The 23,300-nt window shown below is 42.3% G+C and overlaps 2 protein-coding genes across 2 annotated transcripts; both read left to right on the top strand.

Moving 5' to 3' along the window:
• The first annotated feature begins 1,560 nt into the window (after window positions 1–1,560).
• LOC132403406 (hydroxycarboxylic acid receptor 2-like) lies at window positions 1,561–2,544 on the top strand. Its single transcript, XM_059986815.1, has one exon. It carries the CDS (start codon window positions 1,561–1,563, stop codon window positions 2,542–2,544), a length of 984 nt encoding a protein of 327 aa, XP_059842798.1.
• Window positions 2,545–17,025: 14,481 nt separating this feature from the next.
• Window positions 17,026–18,201, top strand: LOC132403407 (hydroxycarboxylic acid receptor 1-like). Its single transcript, XM_059986816.1, has one exon. It carries the CDS (start codon window positions 17,026–17,028, stop codon window positions 18,199–18,201), a length of 1,176 nt encoding a protein of 391 aa, XP_059842799.1.
• The last annotated feature ends 5,099 nt before the right edge of the window (window positions 18,202–23,300 follow it).

Here is a 23,300-nt window from a genome sequence, read left to right on the forward strand (position 1 = left end):
CCAGGCCAAGGCGTGACGAGGCCTGGGTTCTAGGAACTTGAGACTTGGAGTTCTTGGGTAGCTCGAGGCTAGAGTCTTGGGGCTTGGAGTTCGAGGCTAGAGTCCTGGGGCTTGGAGTTCGTGGCTAGAGTCCTGGGGCTTGGAGTTCGAGGCTAGAGTCTTAGGGCTTGGAGTTCGAGGCTAGAGTCTTGGGGCTTGGAGTTCGAGGCTAGAGTCTTGGGGCTTGGAGTTCGAGGCTAGAGTCTTGGGGCTTGGAGTTCGAGGCTAGAGTCCTGGGGCTTGGAGTTCGAGGCTAGAGTACTGGGGCTTGGAGTTCGAGGCTAGAGTCTTGGGGCTTGGAGTTCGAGGCTAGAGTCTTGGGGCTTGGAGTTCGAGGCTAGAGTCTTGGGGCTTGGAGTTCGAGGCTAGAGTCCTGGGGCTTGGAGTTCGAGGCTAGAGTCCTGGGGCTTGGAGTTCGAGGCTAGTCTTGGGGCTTGGAGTTCGAGGCTAGAGTCTTGGGTTGCTCGAGGCTTGTGTCTTGGGTTCTTGGAGCTTAAGGCTCGAGTCTTGGGTTCTTGGAGCCAGCCTCCTGGACAGGACGTGAGACACAACCCGATGGAGGCAAGGAACAGGAAGGGATAAAACTAACCATAGAGGAACGGCAGAGGCCTGGCTTACACGACGGAGGCGAGGGACAGGAAGGGAACTCGGTCTGGGGTGGCTCCGAGACTCGAGGAGGCCGGTAACTTCAGTAGGCTACGGAACAGCCAAATCCATAACTTACTGAATGTACTAGTCTTCCACCGGTGGGTTACTCCAAGGGGAGACTGACGAGACGACCCCTCACCCACACTCAATCCCAGGGCCACTTATATTCCCAGCCCTCAAGATGAGCACCAGGTGCTTATGTTCAAGTCCAATCGAAACAAGGGACAGTCGGAGGACCCAGAGTCCGGAGTCCACAGACTGGATCGTGAACCGGAATGCGGATTTAGGACAGAATCTCTTGCTCAAACCAAAGGAAGTAGATGGACTTCTATATGACAATTCCTTAAAATAAAAAAAGAAGATTTGCTTAAATACAGCACCTTCACGAACATCAGATGATGCTCAGGGAGTCATTTAAATCTAAAAAGACAATCAAAAACTGTTGAAATCCAAAAGAGAGAGAGGGACATGAAATAACAAGGTAAAGTGTGCTTTATGTTAGATCATTTGGTTGTGGGAACAGCAGAAACAGAATGCGTGTAGTTGTCCTCTTGTGTTCAAGGACCTAATGGTTGGACGGTATTATCTGTTCTTGAACCTCTTGGTTCATGAAAACATGCAGACATGGTCAAGGGGTTCAGTTGTTGTTTAAACCAAACATCAGATTGTGGAAGAAATCTGACAATCAGATATAATTCATTGTCTGCTCCTTAATCTGAACGTCTGTGCCTCTGGATTTCCTGGAACTTGATGATTTCATCGGACACCTCTGAGTAATCACTCCACCCATATATTGCACCCAGAGGAGAGCAGACTCATTCGAAGAAGATCAGTTTATTAAACATCTTGACTGTGCGGCCGCTTTTTCTAGCAATGGCGAACTCGACCCCGGAATGTGCTCCTGGTGAAGATGTTAACTCGTCCTACAACCCGCCCGTAATTATCGTCACATTCATCCTCGGGATTGCTACAAATACGGTTGCCTTGTGGATCTTTTGTGTTCACGTGAAGTCCCGGAAACCGAGTATTGTGTATTCACTGAATCTGATGATTGCGGACACTCTGTTATTGTGCTGTCTACCCTTCCGAGCTGATTATTTTCTCCGAGGGAAGGACTGGATTTTTGGTGATGGACTGTGTCGAGTGAACGTTTTCATGATTTCCCTGAACCGGATTGGCAGCGTCTTTTTCCTCATGGTTATTGCGATCGATCGTTACTTTAAGGTGGTTCATCCACTCCACAAAGTAAACAAGATCACTACAAGGTGTGCGGTGATGATAGCCGGCGGTCTGTGGATTGTAGCGGTGGCTATTTGTTTGCACTTGCTGATAGACAAACAAGATTTCAAACAACACAACGTGAGAAACTGTGAGCCTTTCAGCATTAACAAGGCTCTGAGTCCCACAGCAGTTTGGACTGGGATTATTTTTATATTCTTTAAGTTTCTTTTGCCAGTTTCAGTTATCCTCTTCTCTACGTCCTCCATCATCTGGAGGTTACGGCAGATGGAAACTGGAATGCGGGCCAAATATAAGCGAACTGTGAAACTTGTGACAGCCGTGGCTGCAGTTTTTGTCATTTGCTTCTTGCCCACCAGTGTTGCTGTGGTCGCGGTTTTGGTCACTAAGCTAAGAAGACCCTTCGACTGCAAGTCGTATCACACAGCAGTGAATATCTTTTACAATACGCTGTTTATAACGTATTTGAACAGTGTGGTCGATCCCATTATTTACTATTTTTCTACTTCGCAGTTTAAAGATGGTTTGGAGAAAGCTCTACTTCGTCTTAATTTCAGCTGTGGCAGATCAGCCACTGAACCAGGAGCTTCCAGGGAGGAGCAGACCGTGGATCTGTAAACGAGCTCTGTAGCAGCTTTCTGATCGCTCAGTGTCCGCGTGTACTAGATGCTCTTTATTGTTATGTGATCAAAGTTAAGCTGATAAATGCGACCGGACGCAGAAATTGATCAATTTTGAAAACGTTGGTGCGAAATAAGTCGATCTTTACGAACAAGTTCTGAAATACACTTCACTTTATATGTAGAATAGTTAGAGCATCTTATCTACACCAAGTCAGTTTATTTCAGAGGTTGTTCATGAAGAAACCCTTCCTGTTTTTAAAGCATGGTTTCCCTGTTTTCTGATGGAAGGAGGGCAATGGGGATCCCGGCAGTCGGCGTCAGCCGCGCTGCTCTGAGGGAACTACCCCGCTTTTACCGGGAACTGTGGAGGGTACGGGGTCTGGCCTCATCCGGGCAGGGCGCTCCTGTGCCGTCGGACGGTTCTGTGGCTGCCGGGGTTTCTGGTCCCGATCCTATTACGGTGGGTGTCGGGAGTTGCGGGGAAGTGGAGGTGTTCCGGTTGTACCACCTCCCTTTCGGATCCACGCCGGAGAGGGTCCCGCACAATGTGAGCCGTCTCGCAGGGATGCCCACCAGGCGGTTCCGTGACGCTCCGAAGCGTTTCTTGTCCGGGCTGCTCCTGCACACCTTTGACTTCGTCGGCCGACCGGACTGGCCTTGTGTTACCATCTGGCAGCGGAGGAGGGCCCCCGTGGAAGTCCCTTTCCGCAGGGATGCTTCCCCTTGAGCAGGTTAACCTGCCAGCTGCCCATTCTGTAGGCGGGAGGTGTCAGTGTACGACACGTACGCCAGGGGACGGGGCGTGAGGAGAATCTGCTGGTGGGCTTGGTCCTGGGTTTGGCCAAGATGGCCCTTCACAGGCATGTCGGCGGAATGTGGAGGGCGCTGCCCGAGCCTACTGCCTGCCCCTTTTCCGAGGACACGTTCGTGCCCGACTGAACCTGGAGAGGGAGCAAGCGGTTGCGACGGGTACATTGTGTGGACTTCCGTGAGCGATGGGCCCCCCGGGTAATTGATACTCTTATAGACGGTAGTAACCACATTTTAATTTCAGTATACTTACTGTCTTATTGACTGATTGACTGTACCTTGTGTTTATGTGATGTAAGTACCTTCTGTCAATATTGACTGATTGCTGTACCTTGTGTTTATGTGATGTAAATACACTTCCATAGTTTTGTTAAAGTTTATTCCATATGCTTAATTGCACTTGGAACCTAACCCTCTGCTCTTTTCGGCAACTCGGGAGATGACGCGCATCTGAGTCGGACTAAACGTCGTACATTGTCTTTCGCATCTCTTTTGGCCAGACGTGCAGTCCTTCTCAGGTGGAGAGATGCTGCCCCACCCACTCATGCTCAATGACTCGGAGACATCATGTCCTGCTTAAACCTTGAAAAGATTCATTATTCACTTCTTAATTTGGGCATAAAGTTCCAAAAGGCATGGGGACCTTTTCTTGAATATTTTCATAATTCCCTTTTAGATTAAGGGTTCACCGCTCCTTTTTTCTTTTTAATCTTTTACTGCCAGCTTCTATCGGTTAAGATCTATGGTTTTTTAAATGTCTAAACATATTATAGTTTAGGTAGTAGGCAATATACCTTCTTTTTATAAACACAGCTTTGTGGTGTTTTCAATAACTTTTCTATATATCGTAAATTGGCTTGGAGTTGGGTGGTGGGAGGGTGGGCTGGTTTATACGATTCTACTGTGGCTGCTTTCCTTAACTGTTATGAACTGTACATTTGATATATTGGTTTTACACTGAATAAACTTTCTTTACTGTATTTTTGTTGTTGCATTGTAGAAACTTATAAAAAAATTAACTTGAAAAAATAGTAAGTGTTCCGAGGACCCCAGGCTGGGATCCTCTACTTTAAAGGAAAGGGTTTATGGATATTTAAGATTTCCTCTTTCCATATAAGCAATTGCTTCCTCAGATGACGTTAGCCTATGTGTTTCGTTTGTAGCTAGTGTTACGTATTCAGGCAACAATAAATATATGAGTTCGGCAAAGGTTTCTTATAACAAACAACACGTTTATTAAACACCGAAAACAAACCCCCCAAAAGTAAACAAACACTACCGTAACCGGAAACAGCTGCTGAGCGGCAGCCCAAACAGTTCGTAAAGTGATATTCCAAAACAGTTCTTTAAAGTGATATTGCCAAAAGTTCAATATGCTCACAGTCCATTTAAAAGGAGAGACTTTACAGGACGATTTAAATTCTCTTTCACGTCGCTTTGCTTCGATCCCCGACGTCGAACTTCCCACGAAGAATTTACGAAACAGAACGGCTTAAAGGCACTGACCTTTCCTTCTCCACTACCTTCAATCCTTTCTAGGTAAACCTAGGGATTAACACGAAGATAGTCAACGAAATCCTTCCAAATAAGGATCAAACAAAGGTCGCCCCCGTTTCACCGTAGAAAGCGATTCTCCTCGATCTTTAACTTCCAACCTTGAATCTTCACTCTCCTCTAATTCCCTCGAACTAACAGAATCATAAAGAACCTGTTGGCATTAACCTTTTAAACTTTAGGCATTAAATAAAAACTTCATCCTTCAGCTAAACTGCGTCATCACTTCAAACACGCAGTGGCATGAAGTCAACTTGGCAAATCCAGCCACGAACTGCCCCTCCTCACAGGGTGGGGTCTACCTTTTATAACCTGTAAAAAAAACCCGTCACATGATCTCTACTGGCGGAAAAATGACGTCATTCCACCATCACCTCAAGTCCAGTACAGCTTCAACCCCAGTCACATGACAAGGGCTCCACTGTCATGTGTCACGATTACGTAACACCTCCCTCCAAAAAAAACATTTTTGGTCTGACAAGAACAAAAATTTTTAACAATTGCTTACAAGGAAAACAAAGGTATAAATTTTATAACATACACAATACACAACACCATCATATAACAGCTTATAAGTCACAATACAGTAGGAGTGTTACAATTGAAAAAAAAACCACTCCATAAAAAAAAATTACAGTGTACATTCAACATCGAGATAAACAATCAGCAACCACATTATCTTTACCTTTAATATGAGTTATCACAATATTGTACTCTTGTAACATCAAACTCCAATTTAATAATCTTCTGTTTTTGTTTTTCATCTTACTCAGAAAAACTAACGGATTATGATCAGTGTAAACAATAAGTGGTTTCTGAGTTGTACTAACATATACCTCAAAATATTCCAAAGCTAAAACAAGAGATAACAATTCTTTCTCTATTGTCGAATAATTTCTTTGATGCTTATTAAATTTCTTAGAAAAGTAAGCTACTGGATGATCAACCTCATCACCCTCATTCCTTTGCATTAATACTGCTCCTGCAGCCTCATCACTAGCATCCACAGCCAATGAAAAAGGTTTTCCAAAGTCAGGTGCCTTAAGCACAGGTTGTTGACATATCATTGTTTTCAATTTTGCAAATGCTTCTTGACAAGGCACCGTCCATACAAACTTCTCATTCTTCCGCAGAAGGTTAGTTAATGGAAGGGCAACATTAGCAAAATTCTTACAAAATTTCCGATAATATCCTACCATTCCCAAAAACCTTCTGAGAGTCTTTTTCCCCGTTGGAGTGGGAATCTCTAAAATTGCCTGAACTTTTGCCTGAACAGGAGCTACCTTACCTTGACCCACAACATAACCAAGGTAAGTCACAGTGGCATGTCCAAATTCACTCTTAGCTAAATTAATAGTTAAGTTAGCTTTTGAAAGCCTTTCAAACAATTTCTCCATCGCAATAATGTGTGCTTCCCAAGTATCATTTCCTGTCACTAAATCATCAATATAAGCATCAGTATCTTTCAATCCCTGAATCACAAAGTTAATCATCCTCTGGAAAGTACCTGGGGCATTCTTCATCCCAAATGGAAGAACATTATACTCATATAATCCAGATGGAGTTACAAATGCAGAAATCTCTCTACCTCTGTCCGTTAATGGAACACACCAATACCCTTTCAGTAAATCAATCTTTGTAAGGAACTTTGCCTTTCCAACTTTATCTACACAATCATCTACTCTAGGAATTGGATATGCATCTGTTTTCGTTACAGCATTCACCTTCCTATAATCCGTACAAAACCTAATACTACCATCTGGCTTTGGCACCATAACACATGGCGAACTCCAATTCGAGTTAGAATGTCTAATGATATTATTCTCTAACATATATTCAATTTCTTTCTCAGCAAGTTCACATTTTTCCATGTTCATCCTATATGGATGTTGTTTAATAGGTTTGGCATCCCCAACATCTACATCATGTGAAGCTATAGTAGTCCTTCTTGGAACATCTGGAAACAACTCCCTATATTTAAAAATCAACTCCTTCATCTGTTGTCTCTGCTCCAACTGTAAATGTGCTAATTTTTCATCAATATTTTCCAGAATGGTTGAATTTGGTAACCTAACAGAAACAATGTTGGATTTAGAATGAAAGTCAGATGAATCATCTATCATGTTCCTAGATAAATCAAACTCATTCTCACTAACCACAACAGTCACAGTATCAGATTGTTTTTCAAAATATGGTTTCAACATATTTATATGGCAAAGTTGTGTTGACCTTCTACGATCTGGAGTTTTTACCACGTAATCCACATCATTAATTTTAGACACAATTTCATAAGGACCATGAAATCTAGCTTGTAAAGGATTTGTCTGCACTGGGAAAAGAACCAACACCTTATCTCCAGGCTTAAACATCCTCATCCTAGCGTCTTTATCATACCAAGTCTTCATTTTCTCCTGAGCCAACTTTAAATTTTCCTTAGCTAAGCTACAAGCTTTATGTAACCTGTCCTTAAATTTCAACACATAGTCCAACAAATTAATGTGTACTTCCTTATTAATCCACTGTTCTTTCAACAAAGCTAAAGGTCCTCTAACTCTATGCCCAAACACAAGTTCAAATGGACTAAAACCTAAAGATTCCTGTACTGATTCCCTTACTGCAAATAAAAGTAAGTTTATACCCTCATTCCAGTCACTTTCATTTTCCACACAAAATGTCCTAATCATATTCTTGAGGGTAGAATGAAACCTCTCCAAGGCACCCTGCGATTCTGGATGGTATGCAGACGAAGTGATTTGCTTAGCTCCCAATTTATAAACTATCTGTTGAAACAATCCAGACATAAAATTACTGCCTTGATCAGTTTGTATCTCCTTAGGTAATCCAAAATAAGTAAAAAAATTTATAAGGGCCTTTGTCACAGCCTTAGCTTTTATATTCCTAAGTGGTACTGCCTCTGGAAACCTAGAAGAAGTGCACATGATAGTCAACAAATACTGATAACCAGTTTTTGTCTTTGGTAATGGACCAACACAATCTACAATAACTTTAGAAAATGGTTCACCAAATGCTGGGATAGGTTGTAATGGAGCTACTGGTGTAACCTGATTTGGTTTACCCACAATTTGACAAGTATGGCATGTTTTACAAAACATCGCCACATCTTTTCTTAGACCAGGCCAGTAAAAATGTTTTAAAATCTTGTCCACAGTTTTCCTTACCCCTTGATGTCCACCTAAAGGCACACTATGAGCTAAAGTCAAAATCTCATTACGATAAGCTTTTGGAACAACTACCTGGTAAACAACATTCCAATCCTCACTTGCAGGAATTGTAGGCGATCTCCACTTCCTCATCAACACTCCTTTTTCCAAGTAATATCCTACTGGCACCTTATCAATTTCACTATCTAGTAAAACCTGCTCTTTTAATTTTATAATCTCAGAGTCTCTATTCTGCTCTGCTATCATCTCCTTCCTAGACAAAGATAAATCTTTATAGTCAGACTTACTCTCAGAATCTTGTTCAAACAACAAAGATAAGAAAGTCTCTGACACATCCTCAAAACTCGAATCCTGAGTTGAACAATCCTGAATAACAACCTCATTCTGCGCATCAATCTTTTTAGCCATAGCTCTAGTCACAACACAGGAAGAATCTGTGTTAGAATTCAACTCTGGTTCCTCTGACTCCATTGTCAAATGCACTTCAGGAAAAACTTGTCCACCTGCCAAGTCATTACCTAACAATAAAGAAATACCCTTCACAGGTAAGCTATGCTGTAATCCTACTTTAACAAATCCAGTAACTAACCCCGACTTTAAATTTACTTTATGTAAATGTACAGGCATAAAATCACTTCCAACACCTCTTATGTAATTTACCTCACCAGTATCAGACTCTTCATTAAACTTCAACAAACTGTCTAACATCAATGATTGAGAAGCACCAGTATCCCTAAGGATTTTTATTGGCACCAGAGTAGATCCTTCCTTCAAGGATACAAACCCTTCAGTTATAAAATGATCATATCCCTTTCTGACTTGGTCAGACTCTAACAAAGCCTCATTTGTTTTTATCAAACCCTGTAACTTTACAGGTGCTTCAGTATGTTGCACACAAGCATCTGGAACTGCTTCTTTCTCTTTCTTTTTCAATTTGAAACAGTTAGCTATTACATGGCCAGGCTTCTTACAATAGTTACAAGTAAGACCAAACTGTCTTTCCTTCACAGGCTTTCCTTTCTCATCAACTTTCTCATTAACCTCCGATTTAATTTCAAATTTACCTGGAGTCTCCGTGTTATTTTTCCTCTTAAAAATTCTGCCCTGAGGAAATTTGTTCTTATGGATCAAAACATACTCATCAGCTAATCTAGCACAGTCCTGCAATTTATCAGTATCCTTCTCATTTAAGTAGGTCCTTACTTCAACAGGAATGCTTCTTTTAAATTCCTCCATTAAAATCAGCTCTCTCAATGTATCATAGTCTCCATTTACATTTTTAGAAGAAACCCATCTCTCAAAACACATAGCTTTATCATAGGCAAATTCCACATAAGTTTTTTCCACAGACTTTTTCAAACTTCTGAATCTTTCCCTATATGCTTCTGGGACTAACTCATATGCGTTTAAAATATGACTCTTTACAATATCATAATCAAGAGCTTGCGCAGCTGTTAAAGCTGTGTAAACTTGTTGTGCTTTGCCTTTAATTACACTCTGTAACAACACTGACCATTTATCTTTCAGCCACTCTGACATCAGAGCAATAGTTTCAAAATGTTGAAAATACCTTTCCACTTCTGTTTCACTAAATGGAGGGACCAATTTAATTTCTTGACTAGCAACAAACGTTTTTTTAGAACCAGAAGACTGATTTCCAGTCCTTAATTCCTCCATTGCATATGCAAATTCTCTCTGCTTTTGTTCCGCCTCCAATTTACACCTCTCCAAATCAGCTTTACTTTGTTCCAATTTCATTTGTTCGATTTGCAACTGCATCTCCAGATTACTTATTGGAAACGACTCTAAAATCGATTCATCAAAAACACCCGAATCCACATAGTGTGACGCGATTTTTCTCTGTATCACAGCCTTAGAAGTAGTCTGCAAAATACCTTTAAGTTGCAATCTACTAGCTAGCTCAAACACCTCAGTTTTTTTCGCCTTCGCCAACACCTCTGCAGCTGGCGAAGCCAGAAACTCATCAATATTCATTGCTGCCGAATACCACAACAAGCCAAACAAAAGAACCGAGTAATCCCCGTTTCCAAAACACCGATTTAAAAGTCAGCAAGCATTCAAACTCAAAAGTTGCAATCCCGGACGAGCCCCCATATTTAAGGCAACAATAAATATGAGTTCGGCAAAGGTTTCTTATAACAAACAACACGTTTATTAAACACCGAAAACAAACCCCCCAAAGGTAAACAAACACTACCGTAACCGGAAACAGCTGCTGAGCGGCAGCCCAAACAGTTCGTAAAGTGATATTCCAAAACAGTTCTTTAAAGTGATATTGCCAAAAGTTCAATATGCTCACAGTCCATTTAAAAGGAGAGACTTTACAGGACGATTTAAATTCTCTTTCACGTCGCTTTGCTTCGATCCCCGACGTCGAACTTCCCACGAAGAATTTACGAAACAGAACGGCTTAAAGGCACTGACCTTTCCTTCTCCACTACCTTCAATCCTTTCTAGGTAAACCTAGGGATTAACACGAAGATAGTCAACGAAATCCTTCCAAATAAGGATCAAACAAAGGTCGCCCCCGTTTCACCGTAGAAAGCGATTCTCCTCGATCTTTAACTTCCAACCTTGAATCTTCACTCTCCTCTAATTCCCTCGAACTAACAGAATCATAAAGAACCTGTTGGCATTAACCTTTTAAACTTTAGGCATTAAATAAAAACTTCATCCTTCAGCTAAACTGCGTCATCACTTCAAACACGCAGTGGCATGAAGTCAACTTGGCAAATCCAGCCACGAACTGCCCCTCCTCACAGGGTGGGGTCTACCTTTTATAACCTGTAAAAAAAACCCGTCACATGATCTCTACTGGCGGAAAAATGACGTCATTCCACCATCACCTCAAGTCCAGTACAGCTTCAACCCCAGTCACATGACAAGGGCTCCACTGTCATGTGTCACGAGTACGTAACACTAGCTTCTACCCGTTATACTGGGCCATTCTCAGGTTGAGTGACTGCCCACTGTAATCAGCAGTGATCTGGTCAATCAAGAACAACCCTACCTGTGGTCTTTCAGTCAGGAGCAATGTGATCGAAGAGGCGGCTGCGCCGGTGCCAAACTGTATGTACCCATTTCCTGACAGTGCTGAAACTGGGTACTGAATTCGAATAACCAGCCTCTCCCAGTGAACTGGAGACAGATGGTTAAACCCCTGTTCAAAACTGTGGAATTTACGTTCCGTAAATAAAACTGAAATCTGGAAAGAAGGAAGATTACCAATACTGAAGAATGATGGGCAGCATTAAAGAAGGCTGATCAGTATTTAGAACGGAGATATGGAGGAAATGCTTTTACAACAAGGTGGCCAATCTGTGGAATTTACTGCCAGTGATGGTTGTGGAGGCCAAGTCATTGGGTATATTTAAAGCAGAGGTTGATATGTTTCTGATTGTTAACTGCTGGCGAGAAGGCGTGAGAATGGGTTCAGAGCGATAGTAAAGCTACCATTATATAATGGTAGAACAGAGTCGATGGGCTGAATGGACTAATTCTGCTCCTATATGCTATGAGTGTCAATGAAGTTGCTAAGTTTTTTATAAAATCCGCTCTGATTTATTAATATTAAAACAATTATGCTTACCTGTTGAGACCTATCAAGGAATGTCAAAAAAAAACAGAAATATATTTGATCTTGAAAGCCCTGCCGAAGGGTTTCGGCCCGAAACATCGACTGTACCTTTTTCCATAAATTCTGCCTGGCGCGCTGAGTTCCTCCCGCATCTTGTGTGTGTATTGCTTGGATTTCCAGCAGACTTTCTCTTCTTTAAATTCCTTGGAAGTGACTTTTGTCGATCATTGTTTGCAGTGAAGAACTCCAACACGAGGTGGCAGTGTGGAAAGGAATGAACACTGAACACTGTATTCATTATGAAGAATCAAGGATAACCAAAGACATGTGGGATACTGAGTTAGTAAGTTCTTTTATTCCCCAAGTCCTAATCAAAATATTTCTGGTGTCTCTGTCCGATTATTTCACACTTGCCCACGTGAACTTACACAACATGATAGAGTGTGTTGCGAGGAACTATTGCTGCCTCCCCTCCTACAACCATGATAAACCGTGTCCAGGCTGCATGAAGGAGAGCAGAAATCACTTCTAACCTTCATTCAGCAGATCCTTGTGGTAACAGAAAATCTGCTCTGGGAATACTGTTGTCTGTCTGCACACGGCAAGTATAGAGCATGGAACAGCAATTCTATATAATCAATGAGATGGATTTGAGTAACATTCTGCTCTTCTCATTGAGGGCACCTGCTGGACCAACTTCCCAATCTACGACGGGAGCTGGAGTAGAGTAGGGTTCCAGCTGAGTAGTTTTCATTCAGAGAGAGAATCTGCATTTCATCAGAATTCGGAGTGAACTCTGAATCCCAAACTGTTTTGTTAGGACCATACAAATGGTTTATGTACTCAATATCAGGTTGAAGTATCATACAATTGTATGTTATAACCTATAAAATTCTGATAATAATGCCGGATATATTTCATTGCATTAAATCTTGTGATTTCTGAGAGGAATGTTAATAAACATGGAAGGCAACATCAATGATCTGAATTCAGCTGGAGCTCAAAATTGCGGAACTCAGATGCAGAACAGTGTATTCACTGAATCTGGTATTTGTGGGCACTGTTCATGTGCTGTCATGTCTCACTGCAGGGTGATAACTTTGTAACTGAGAAGCAATGGATTTCTGGGGATTTTCTCTGTCCCCTCAAGATGTTTATGACTTTGCTAAACTTGATTGACAGTGTCATCCATTTGATGAATTTAACCCTTGATCACAGTGTGAAGATGGTCCGAGCACCCTGTAATGTAGACAGAATGTACGCGATGATGACGAGTGGGGCTCTGTGAATTGTGGAAGCGCCAGTTATTTCTACTTGCTGATTTGTTTCTACCTGCTGTCTGTAAGGAGTATGTGCATTCTGTCTATGACCGCATGGGTTTCCCCCTGGTGCTCCGCTTTCCTGCCGCATTCCAAACACGCTTGGATTGGTAGGTTAATTGGTCACATGGGTGTAATTGTGCAGGGGCTCGGTGAGCCGGAAGGGCCTGTTACTGCGCTAAATCGCTAAATAAATCCAAATAAAATACCACATATCTACAAGCGATACAATCTGTGCCCAGCAATATCAGTTACTCTTTCAATGCTGCAGCAATTTCATCGACATCATTTTATATTCCACATGGGTTTGTCGAGCAGTTTTGATCACTCGATGCTTCATTTTTTTTTGCATCAACATGAGGAATCAAAAGCCTTTGATGACTATAGATTATGTTTTGTAACTCCAAAACGTTAAACTAATTCAAAGACAAACAAGAGCAGGAAGATGAGACCCTTAACGTCGTTATTTTACTTCCAACGAGGCGCACACTTATCATACAATGACGTGGGCAATTAACGTAATTTACATGGTAATTAATATTAATTATAAGAAGAATCCTTCGTCAACAAATCTATATACAATATTACTCAAATATTACAGAATATTCAATATACAAAAGGTTTGCAAAATATCCACCTCTTCAGCTAAGGAACATTGTCCAGCCCTATCCGTTCCTTTAGATGATTTTTTTCCCCATCCTGAGGTAATTAGTCACGGACGTTTCTATTAGAAGCGGACGATACAAGGATCCAAGGACACAGCCTCCAGATAATGGGAGATCTCTCTGGAACTGGGATGAGGAATTTCTTCAGGCAGAGAGTGGGAACCTATGGAATTCATTGTCATATAGGGCGGAGGAGGCCAAATTATTGAGTCTATTTAAGATAACGATTTATAGGTTCTTGATGTGAAGGGGTTTAAGGTTTGTAGGGTGAAGTTGGGATACTGCAGTTGAAAACAGAAATTCAGGCATAATTAAATAGAGGATCAGATTCGATGGTCTGAATAGGCTAGTTCTGATCTAATATCTTACGGTGGTCTTATGGTCCTCCAGAGATGGGAGATGCCTTGTGACAGGGTGTACGTGAGGTGCTCTGCTCCACCTACTATTTAGGCAGCTCTTTGTTGCGTTTCTGCAGTATAGACCTGATATACTATAGTTCCATCCCGAAAGCTCCTTCTGTACTCTGAGCAGCTGTAGGCCAGGGGTTCCCGAAGTCAGATGGCACCTTGCATTTGTTGAATGAGGCTGTCATGCCCCAGTGATGGAAACAAGACCGGAGGAAGCCCAAAGGCCTTTAGTGAAGTAGAAATGCAGATGGCAATGAAGGATTGTCTGGAGGTTTGCGACTCAAAGGCAGGAGTTCATATTGTATACCTGAGCACGAGTACTGGCATTCTTGGCAGGATAACGCACAGGCAACAAAAGCGAACCTGATAGGAGTCCAGCTGATGGGGTTTCGCGCCTTTGATCTTCACCAGTCTGGTTCCTCCACTGCTTAAACAATCTCACCACGGGGCTGCCCAGATACTCCGGGAAACCGTTTGGTATCTACCTGCATAAGTCTTTATCCAAGTTGAAATCAGCTTTTTGGGCATTTTGGTCGGCAGGTATTGTACCTGCAGTATCCTTCCACTCACAGTGGCTATTATGGACTTTTGTCTTAATGTCGAAATTGGTGGCTTTGTTGAGAACTTGAGGGCACACGTCCACTCTGAGTAACTCGTCTTTCTTTTAGATTAGCACCACGTTTCCCGGATGGGAAGGGAATGAGTCGGTCTGAGTGAAAGAATGGAATGTGGAAGTGTTCCTAATATGGTTAATGAGCTGTCAGTGAATGAAGCTGCGGACTTGAAGCTGCGGACTTGTTCCATGTGCGTGACAAGTTGCATGTTCAGTATGGTGTATGGCAAATATCAGCTTAAAACTGTTGGTATTTGAATACAGATGTCTTTAATTCTATAAGTCTCGGGGAGAAATTAACAATTTACCCCTTTATGTTTCTGGCTACTGTCAAGCTATACTACGTAAATTAATCCAATATTTTAAAATGTCTCCTCACAGATTCCTTGGTTCCTCCCACACTCTACCACCTACCAAGAGAGGATGTGAAGAGAATGTTTCCTAAAATTCGGGTGTCAGAGAGCAGAGGCTTGCGCCTTAGAATACAGGGTCGTCCATTTAGAGTGGAGATCAGGAGGAATTTCTTTAGCCAGAGTCTGGTGACCCTGTGTATTTCGTGGCCACGTCTGACTGTGGAGGCTAGGGTATTGGGTTTATAGATTATATTATAAGGCAGAGGTTTATAGATTCTTAATTAATCAAAAAAGGATATGGGGAGAAGACAGGAGGTTGGGACTGAGACGGGAAATGTGACAACCACGATGAAAGCAAAGTCAATGGACCAAATACCCTAATTGTGCACCTATATCTTTTGGCCCAATAGTGTAATATTGGGAGCGATTTACAGCAGGACATTCATCTACTGAGATGCATTTGTTTGCAAGGTGGCAGGGGTACTGGAACACCCAGAGCGAGTCCATGTAGGCCAGGGAGAATGTACAAAGTCCACTCCCAAATGAATCCAGGGTTATGTGTTGAACCCAGAGCTCAGGTGCAGTGAGGCAGAGGTTCTGCCATTTGTGCCGATGTGCAGCAAGTGTTGAGGTGAAGATCTGAATGAATTATGAATAATGTCCAGGGAACTCTATGGCCTGGTCCTGCGTTCATTTCTGGTGTACTGGTTCGAGTACATCGAGAACCTCACAGCCAAAGTAGATCTAAACTTCTGACTGTTGGAAGACTTGAATGAGCCTGTGTCGCGTCAGGTCCTGGACACTTTCTCGTATTTCCAATGGGAACTCGACCCACCACTGAGCATCCGGCTTTAATCTCCCGTAGGAACCCACGACGTATTTCCTTGAAGACTCTATTTACCCTCCAGCGTCAGTTTCATAACTTACAGTTTGTTTCTACCGCCTCCCCACAGGCTAACGGATCACAGATGGTTGTGATACCTCTGAAGCCCTCTGCTGTTTTGACAGTTTCCTCTTTCCTTGTCCCGTCATGTCTCTCTGCATCTCCATTGCACACCAGGATAGATTTTCATCCACTCAGATACCTTGAAACTATTCTGTAACACAGCCATGTCATTCAATCTCTTGCCCAAACCAGAGGAAGTAGATGGACTTCTATATTATAAATCCTTAAAATAGAAAGAATATTTGCTTAAATACAGCACCTTCACTGATACCAGATGATGTTCAGGGAGTCATCCCCATCTCAAAAGACAATCAAAAACTGTTGAAATCCAAATAAAAAAAGGAGAAAGAAGGAGAAAACTGAAGCACAGGCTCTGATTTTCTTTCCAGAGTTTAGATACTGGGAGTTTGCTGCGTTTTGCGATTTTAATTCATATCCCAGTGCATTTTGATGTCAATTGTCGGCAGGAGATTTTACAAGAATAACTTTTTTAACAGAGTGAATTTTTTTTTGGGTTGATACTATTAGATAATTTGTCCTTTTTGAAAGAACATATTATATCACAATACGATGTGTGTCGAATTTTAATCTTCTTTGAGGTCAGTCAAACCTTGCATAGTCCTCCATTTTCGTATCAACCATGTGCCTACCTAAGAGTTTCTGAAATGCCCCTGATGTGTCCGCCTCTACCGCCAAACCTGGCAGCGTGTTCCTCGCACCCAACCTCGCTGCGTAATAAACTCCGCCCCTGACTGACACCCCCTTATACTTCCCTCTAATCAGCTTAAAATTACGCCTCCTCATTAAGTTTAAAAATAAAATTGTTCATGCACTCAATAGCAAAACTAAGTGGAGTACAATTTTATGCCGGGCATTGAAAGCTAAATATATGTCATTGTTTGCTGCTTAATCTGAATGCTGATGCTTTTAATTTTCCTGGAACTTGCTGATTTGATCGCACTGTTTATTGGTGCTCTGACTATTTCACTCCGCCCATGTACTGTAGCGAGACGGGAAAAAAATCATTCGATGCGGATCAGCTCTTCAGGTTGTTCGTTTCTGATTGAGTTTGACCTCCTCGGACACATTTTGAATTTTTCGGGCAATGGCGAACTCGACCCCGCAAATTTATTCGAAGAAGATCTGCTGATCAGGTTGTTCGTCTCCGAATCATTTCGCTCCGCTCTGAAACATCTTGACTGTGTGGCCGCTTTTTGTACAATGGGGAACTCGACCCCGGAATGTGCTCCTGGTGAAGATGTTAACTCGTCCTACAACCCGCCCGTAATTATCGTCACATTCATCCTCGGGATTGCTACAAATACGGTTGCTTTGTGGATCTTTTGTGCTCATGTGAAGTCCCGGAAACCGAGTATTGTGTATTCACTGAATCTGATGATTGCGGACACTCTGTTATTGTGCTGTCTCCCCTTCCGAGCTGATTATTTTCTCCGACAGAAGGACTGGAATTTTGGTGATGGACTGTGTCGAGTGAACGTTTTCATGATTTCCCTGAACCGGATTGGCAGCGTCTTTTTCCTCATGGTTATTGCAATCGATCGTTACTTTAAGGTGGTTCATCCACTCCACAAAGTAAACAAGATCACTACAAGGTGTGCGGTGATGATAGCCGGCGGTCTGTGGATTGTAGCGGCGGCTATTTGTTTGCACTTGCTGATTGACAAACATGATTTCGAACAACACAACGTGAGAAACTGTGAGCCTTTCAGCATTAACAAGGCTCTGACTCCCAGAGCAGTTTGGACTGACTTTATTTTTATATTCTTTCAGTTTCTTTTGCCAGTTTCAGTTATCCTGTTCTCTACGTCCTCCATCGTCTGGAAGTTACGGCAGATGGAAACTGGAATGCGGGCCAAATATAAGCGAACTGTGAAACTTGTGATAGTCGTGGCTGCAGTTTTTGTCATTTGCTTCTTTCCCACCAGTGTTGTTGTGGTCGCGGTTTTGGTCACTAAGCTAAGAAGTCCCGTCGACTGCAAGTTGTATCACACAGCAGTGAATATCTTTTACAATACGCTGTTTATAACGTATCTGAACAGTGTGGTCGATCCCATTGTTTACTATTTTTCTACTTCGCAGTTTAAAGATGGTTTGGAGAAAGCTCTACTTCGTCTTAATTTCAGCTGTGGCAGATCAGCCACTGAACCAGGAGCTTCCAGGGAGGAGCAGACCGTGGATCAGTAAACGAGCTCTGTAACAGTTACCCAATCGCTCCCGGACCGTGTGAACTAGATGCTCTTTATTGTTATGTGATCAAAGTTATGCTGATAAATGCGACCGGACGCAGAAATTGATCAATTTTGATAATGTTGGTGCGAAATAAGTCGAACTTAACGAACAAGTTCTGAAATACACTTCCCTTTATATGTAGAGAAGTTAGAGCATCTTATCTACATCAAGTCAGTTTATTTCAGAGGTTGTTCATTAAGAAACCCTTCCTGTCTTTAGGGCATGGCTTCCCTGTTTTTTTTTAATGCAAGGCGGGCATGCAGATCCCGGCGGGTACGCGGATCCCGGCGGACGGCGTCAGCCGTGTTGCTCTGAGGGAGCTACCCCGCTTTTAGCATTTTGCAGGGGACTGTCCACTGCAATCAGTAGTGATCTAGTCAATCAAGAACAACCCTACCTGTGGACTTTCAGGCAGGAGCAATGTGATGTAAGAGTCGGCTGCGCAGGTGCCAAACTGCATGTACCCATTTCCTGACAGTATTGTAACTGGGTACTGAATTCGAATAACCAGCCTCTCCCAGTGAACTGGAGACAGGCAGTGAAGCGCCGGTTCGAAACTGGGGAATTTATCTTCCGTAAATAAAATTGAAATCTGTAATGAAGAGGGATTATCAGTATTGAAGAAGGACGGTCTGCATTTAGAACAGAGATGTGGTGGAATCTCTTTAACCAAAGGGTGGCTGATCTGTGGAGTTCTTTGCCAGAGACGGTATGCAGCAAGTATGATTAGCTTCTAACTGTTATAGTGGGCCACTCTCAGAATGACTGACTGTCCAGAGGAATCTGCAGTAATATTACTCAATCAAGTTCAATCCTACCTGCAGACTTCCAGTCAGTAGCAAAGTGTTGTAAGGGGTTGCTGGAATGGTGCCAAAGAAAAGCCTTTTCTGGTGAACTGGAGACAGGAAGTGAAGCGCCGGTTCAAAGTTGGGGAATTTATTTTCCGTAAATAAAACTGAAATCTGGAATGAAGGAAGATTACCAGTACTGACGATGATGGGCAGCATTAAAGAAGGCTGATCAGTATTTAGAACGGATATATGGAGGAAATTCTTTTACAAGAAGGCCGTCAATCTGTGGAATTTACTGCCAGAGGAGGTTGTCGAGATCACGTCATTGGTATATTTAAATCAGTTGTTGATATGTTCTTGATTGTTAACTACTGGCGAGAAGGCATGAGATTGAGATCAGAGCGATAGTAAAGCTACCATGATTGAACAGAGTCGTCGGGCTGAATGTCCTAATTCTGCTCCTATGTGTTATGGGTATCAATGAAGTTACCAGGTTATTATAAAATCCGCTCTGGAATTACTCATATTAAAACAATTTTGCTTACCTGTTGCGACCCATCTAGGAATGTCAAAAAACAGAAATGTATTTGAGCTTGAAACTCCTGCCGAAGGGTCTCGGTCCGAAACATCGACTGCACTTTTTTCCATAGATGCTTCCTGGCGTGCAGAGTTCCTCTGGCATTTGGTGTGTGTTGCTTGGATTTCCAGCAAACTTTCTCTTCTTTAAATTCCTTGGCAGTGATTTTTGTGGATCATTGTTTGCAGCAAAGAACTCCAACACAAGGTGGCAGTGTGGAAAGGAATGAACATCGAACACTGTATTCCTTATGAAGAATCATTGATAACCAAAGACATGTGGGATACTGAGTTAGTAAGTTCTTTTATTCCCCAAGTCCTAATCAAAATATTTCTGGTGTCTCTGTCCGATTACTTCACACTTATTCACGTGAACTTAAACACCATGGTAGAGTGTGTCACAAGGAACTTTTGCTGCCTCCCCTCCTGCAACCATGATAAATCATGTCCAGCCTGCATGAATCACTTCTACCCTTCATTCAGCAGATCCTTGTGGCAACAGAATATCTACTCTGGGAATACTGTTGTCTCTCTGTACTCTGCAAGTATCGTGCATGGAACAGCAATTCTGTATAATCAATGAGATGGATTTGAATAACACTCTGCTCATCTCATTGAAGGCACCTACTGGACCAACTTCCCAGTCTACGATGGGAGCTAGAGTAGAGTAGGGTTCCACTTGAGCAGTTTTTATTCAGAGAGAGAAATTGCATTTCCACAGAATTAGGAGTGAACTCTGAATCCCAAACTGTTTTGATAAAACCATACAAATGGGTTACGTACTTAATATCAAGTTGAAGTATCATACAATTGTATGTTATAACCTATAAAATTCTGATAAGAATGCCGGATATATTTCATTGCATTAAATCTTGTGATTTCTGAGATGAATGTTAATAAACGTGGAATGCAGCAATAAAGGTTTTGAGTTTTGCTGTGCACAGAACTTCATTTGAGATCATTTTGTTTACTTGTCTCTGAAATATTGTGACTGTGTTTACTGCGGCATTTTAACAATTGACAATTCAGTCCCGCAACGCGTCTCCAATGAGATTCTGCTCACAGCCCACCAGTAATTTGCAGAAGAATCGACTTGGACTAGTGAGAAATACAACTGCTTTATAGATGTTCTATTTTCAGGTAAAATCATAGAGTCATAGAAGAGTACAGCAGAGAAACAGGCCGTTTGGCCTATCTAGTCTGTTCTACACCACTTAAACTGCCTACTCCCATTGACCTGCACAGGACCATAGCCCTCCATGTACCTACCATCCAAACTTCTCTTAAACATTAAAATCGAGCTTGCATGCAATATTTGTGATGGCAGCTCCTTCCACATTCTCCGGACCCTCTGAGGGAAGACGTTTCCCCTCATGTTCCCCTCAAACTTTTCACCATTTGCCCTTACCTCGTGGCTTCTAGTTGTCATCCCACCCAACCTCAGTGGGAAAAGCCTACTTGCCTTTACCCTACCTGTACAGCTGGAGTTCAAAATTGCGGAATTCAGATGCAGAACAGTGTATTCACTGAATCTGGTATTTGTGGTCACTGTTCATGTGCTGTCATGTCTCACTGCAGGGTGATAACTTTGTAACTGAGATGCAATGGATTTCTGGGGATTTTCTCTGTCCCCTCAAGATGTTTATGACTTTGCTAAACTTGATTGACAGTGTCATCCTTTTGATTAATTTAACCCTTGATCACAGTGTTAAGATGGTCCGAGCACTCTGTCATGTAAACAGAATGTACGGGATGATGACAGTACGAGCACTGAGAATTGTGGAACTGGCACTTGTTTCCACTTGCTGATGGAAGTTGCTTGGGTCAGCACAGTTAGCGTAGCGCTATTACTGCACCGATGACCTTGGTTCAACTCCCGCCTCTGTGTGCACATTGTCTCTGTGAGAGTGTGGCTTTCCTCCCGGTGCTCCGCTGTCCTGCCATATTCCAAACACGTTTGATTAGTAGGTTAATTTGTCACATGGGTGTAATTGGGCAGGGGGTGAGCCGGTAGGGCCTGTTACTGCGCGGAATCTCTAAATAAATAAAAATAAAATACCACATGTCTACAAGCGACACAATGTTAGCCCAGCAACATGAGCTACACTCTTAATACTGCAGCAGTTTGGATCGACATCACTTTATATTCCACATAGGTTTGTTAAACAGTTTTGGTCGCTTTGTGTTTCATGAGACAAGAAAAACATTTGATGACTCTGGGTTATGTTTTGTAACTCACAAATATTAAACTAATTCAAGAGAAAACAGGAGCCAAGAGACAAGAGTTTTAAGTTTGTGCTTTTACTTTAAGTGAGGCGCCCCCACATCACGAGATAGCGTCACAACATATGTAATTGATAGATAACTCGTAATGCATTATTGAAACAAAGAATGTTCAACCAACAATTTGTTTACAAGCTTACTCAAACATTATTGAAGTATTCTCTGCGCTGTACTGAGGCTGTGGCCTGCAACTAATGGTCTGAGACACCGGCTGCAGCGATGACTGGCTTCGCGGTCTCAGTTCCATAACTTCGGTGGTTTGCAGAGTTTTTTCCCCTGCGCATTGGCTGTTTGGCAGCTTTTTAAATGGGTTTTGGTGGGTTTCTTTGTTTTGTGACTCCCTGTAAGGAGACGAACCTCAAGGTTGTGCACGGTATACATATTTTGATATTAAATATACATCGAGTTTGAAACATTAAATACACAACACTCTGAGTCTGTAGTTGCTGGAGTTTAGAAGGATCATGGGGGAATCTCCTTAAACCCTATCAAATACTGAAAAGCCTAGACAGAGTGGATGCGGAGAGGATGTTTCTTGTAGTGGGGAATTCTAGGACCAGGGAGCACAGCCTCAGAAAATACAGATGTCCTTTTAGAACATAAGTGAGGAGGAATTTCTTTGGCCAGAGGATTGTCTACGTCCTTTTGTAGCCTCCCTGCTTCCTCAACACTACCTGCCCCTCCACCTATCTTTGGATCATCTGCAAATGTGGACACTAAGACATCAATTCCTTTATCCAAATCATTGACATATAACGTGCAAAGGTGCAATCCCTATATCAACCCCTGCAGAACACCACTAGTCACTGGCAGCCAAACAGAAATGACCCGCTCTATTCCCATTCCTTGTTTCCTGCCAGTCAGCCAGTCCTCTATCCATGCTAGTATCTTTCCTGTAATATCATGGGCTCCTCTCTAGTTAAGCCGCCTCATGTGTGGTACCTTATCAAAGGCCTTCTGAAAATCGAAATGAAGAATTTTCTGACTCTCCTTTTCTATCCTGCCTGTTATTTCCTCAAAGAATTCCAAACAGATTTGTCTGGCAAGATTCCCCCTTAAGAAAACCATGCTGAATTTGGCCTATTTAATCATGTGCATCGAAGCATCCCAAACTTCATCTTTAATAATAGACTCTTAATTTTTTTTTCCAACTACGGATGTCAAGTTAATTTCTTTTCTTTTGTCTCCCTCCCTTCTGAAAGATTGGAGTGAGATTTCCAAATTTCTGGTCCTCTGGAACCAATCCATAAACTGGTGACTCTTAAAACATCATTACTTATGCCTCCAGAATCTCATCAGCTATTTCTTTCAGAACCCTGGGGTGTAGTCCATCTAGTCCAGGTGATTTATCAAATTCAGTCTTTTCAGCTTCCCAAGCACTTTCTCCTTAGTAATAGCAGCAAC

Source organism: Hypanus sabinus, chromosome 13 (genome assembly GCF_030144855.1).
Source record: "Hypanus sabinus isolate sHypSab1 chromosome 13, sHypSab1.hap1, whole genome shotgun sequence".
NCBI classification, from domain to species: domain Eukaryota; kingdom Metazoa; phylum Chordata; class Chondrichthyes; order Myliobatiformes; family Dasyatidae; genus Hypanus; species Hypanus sabinus.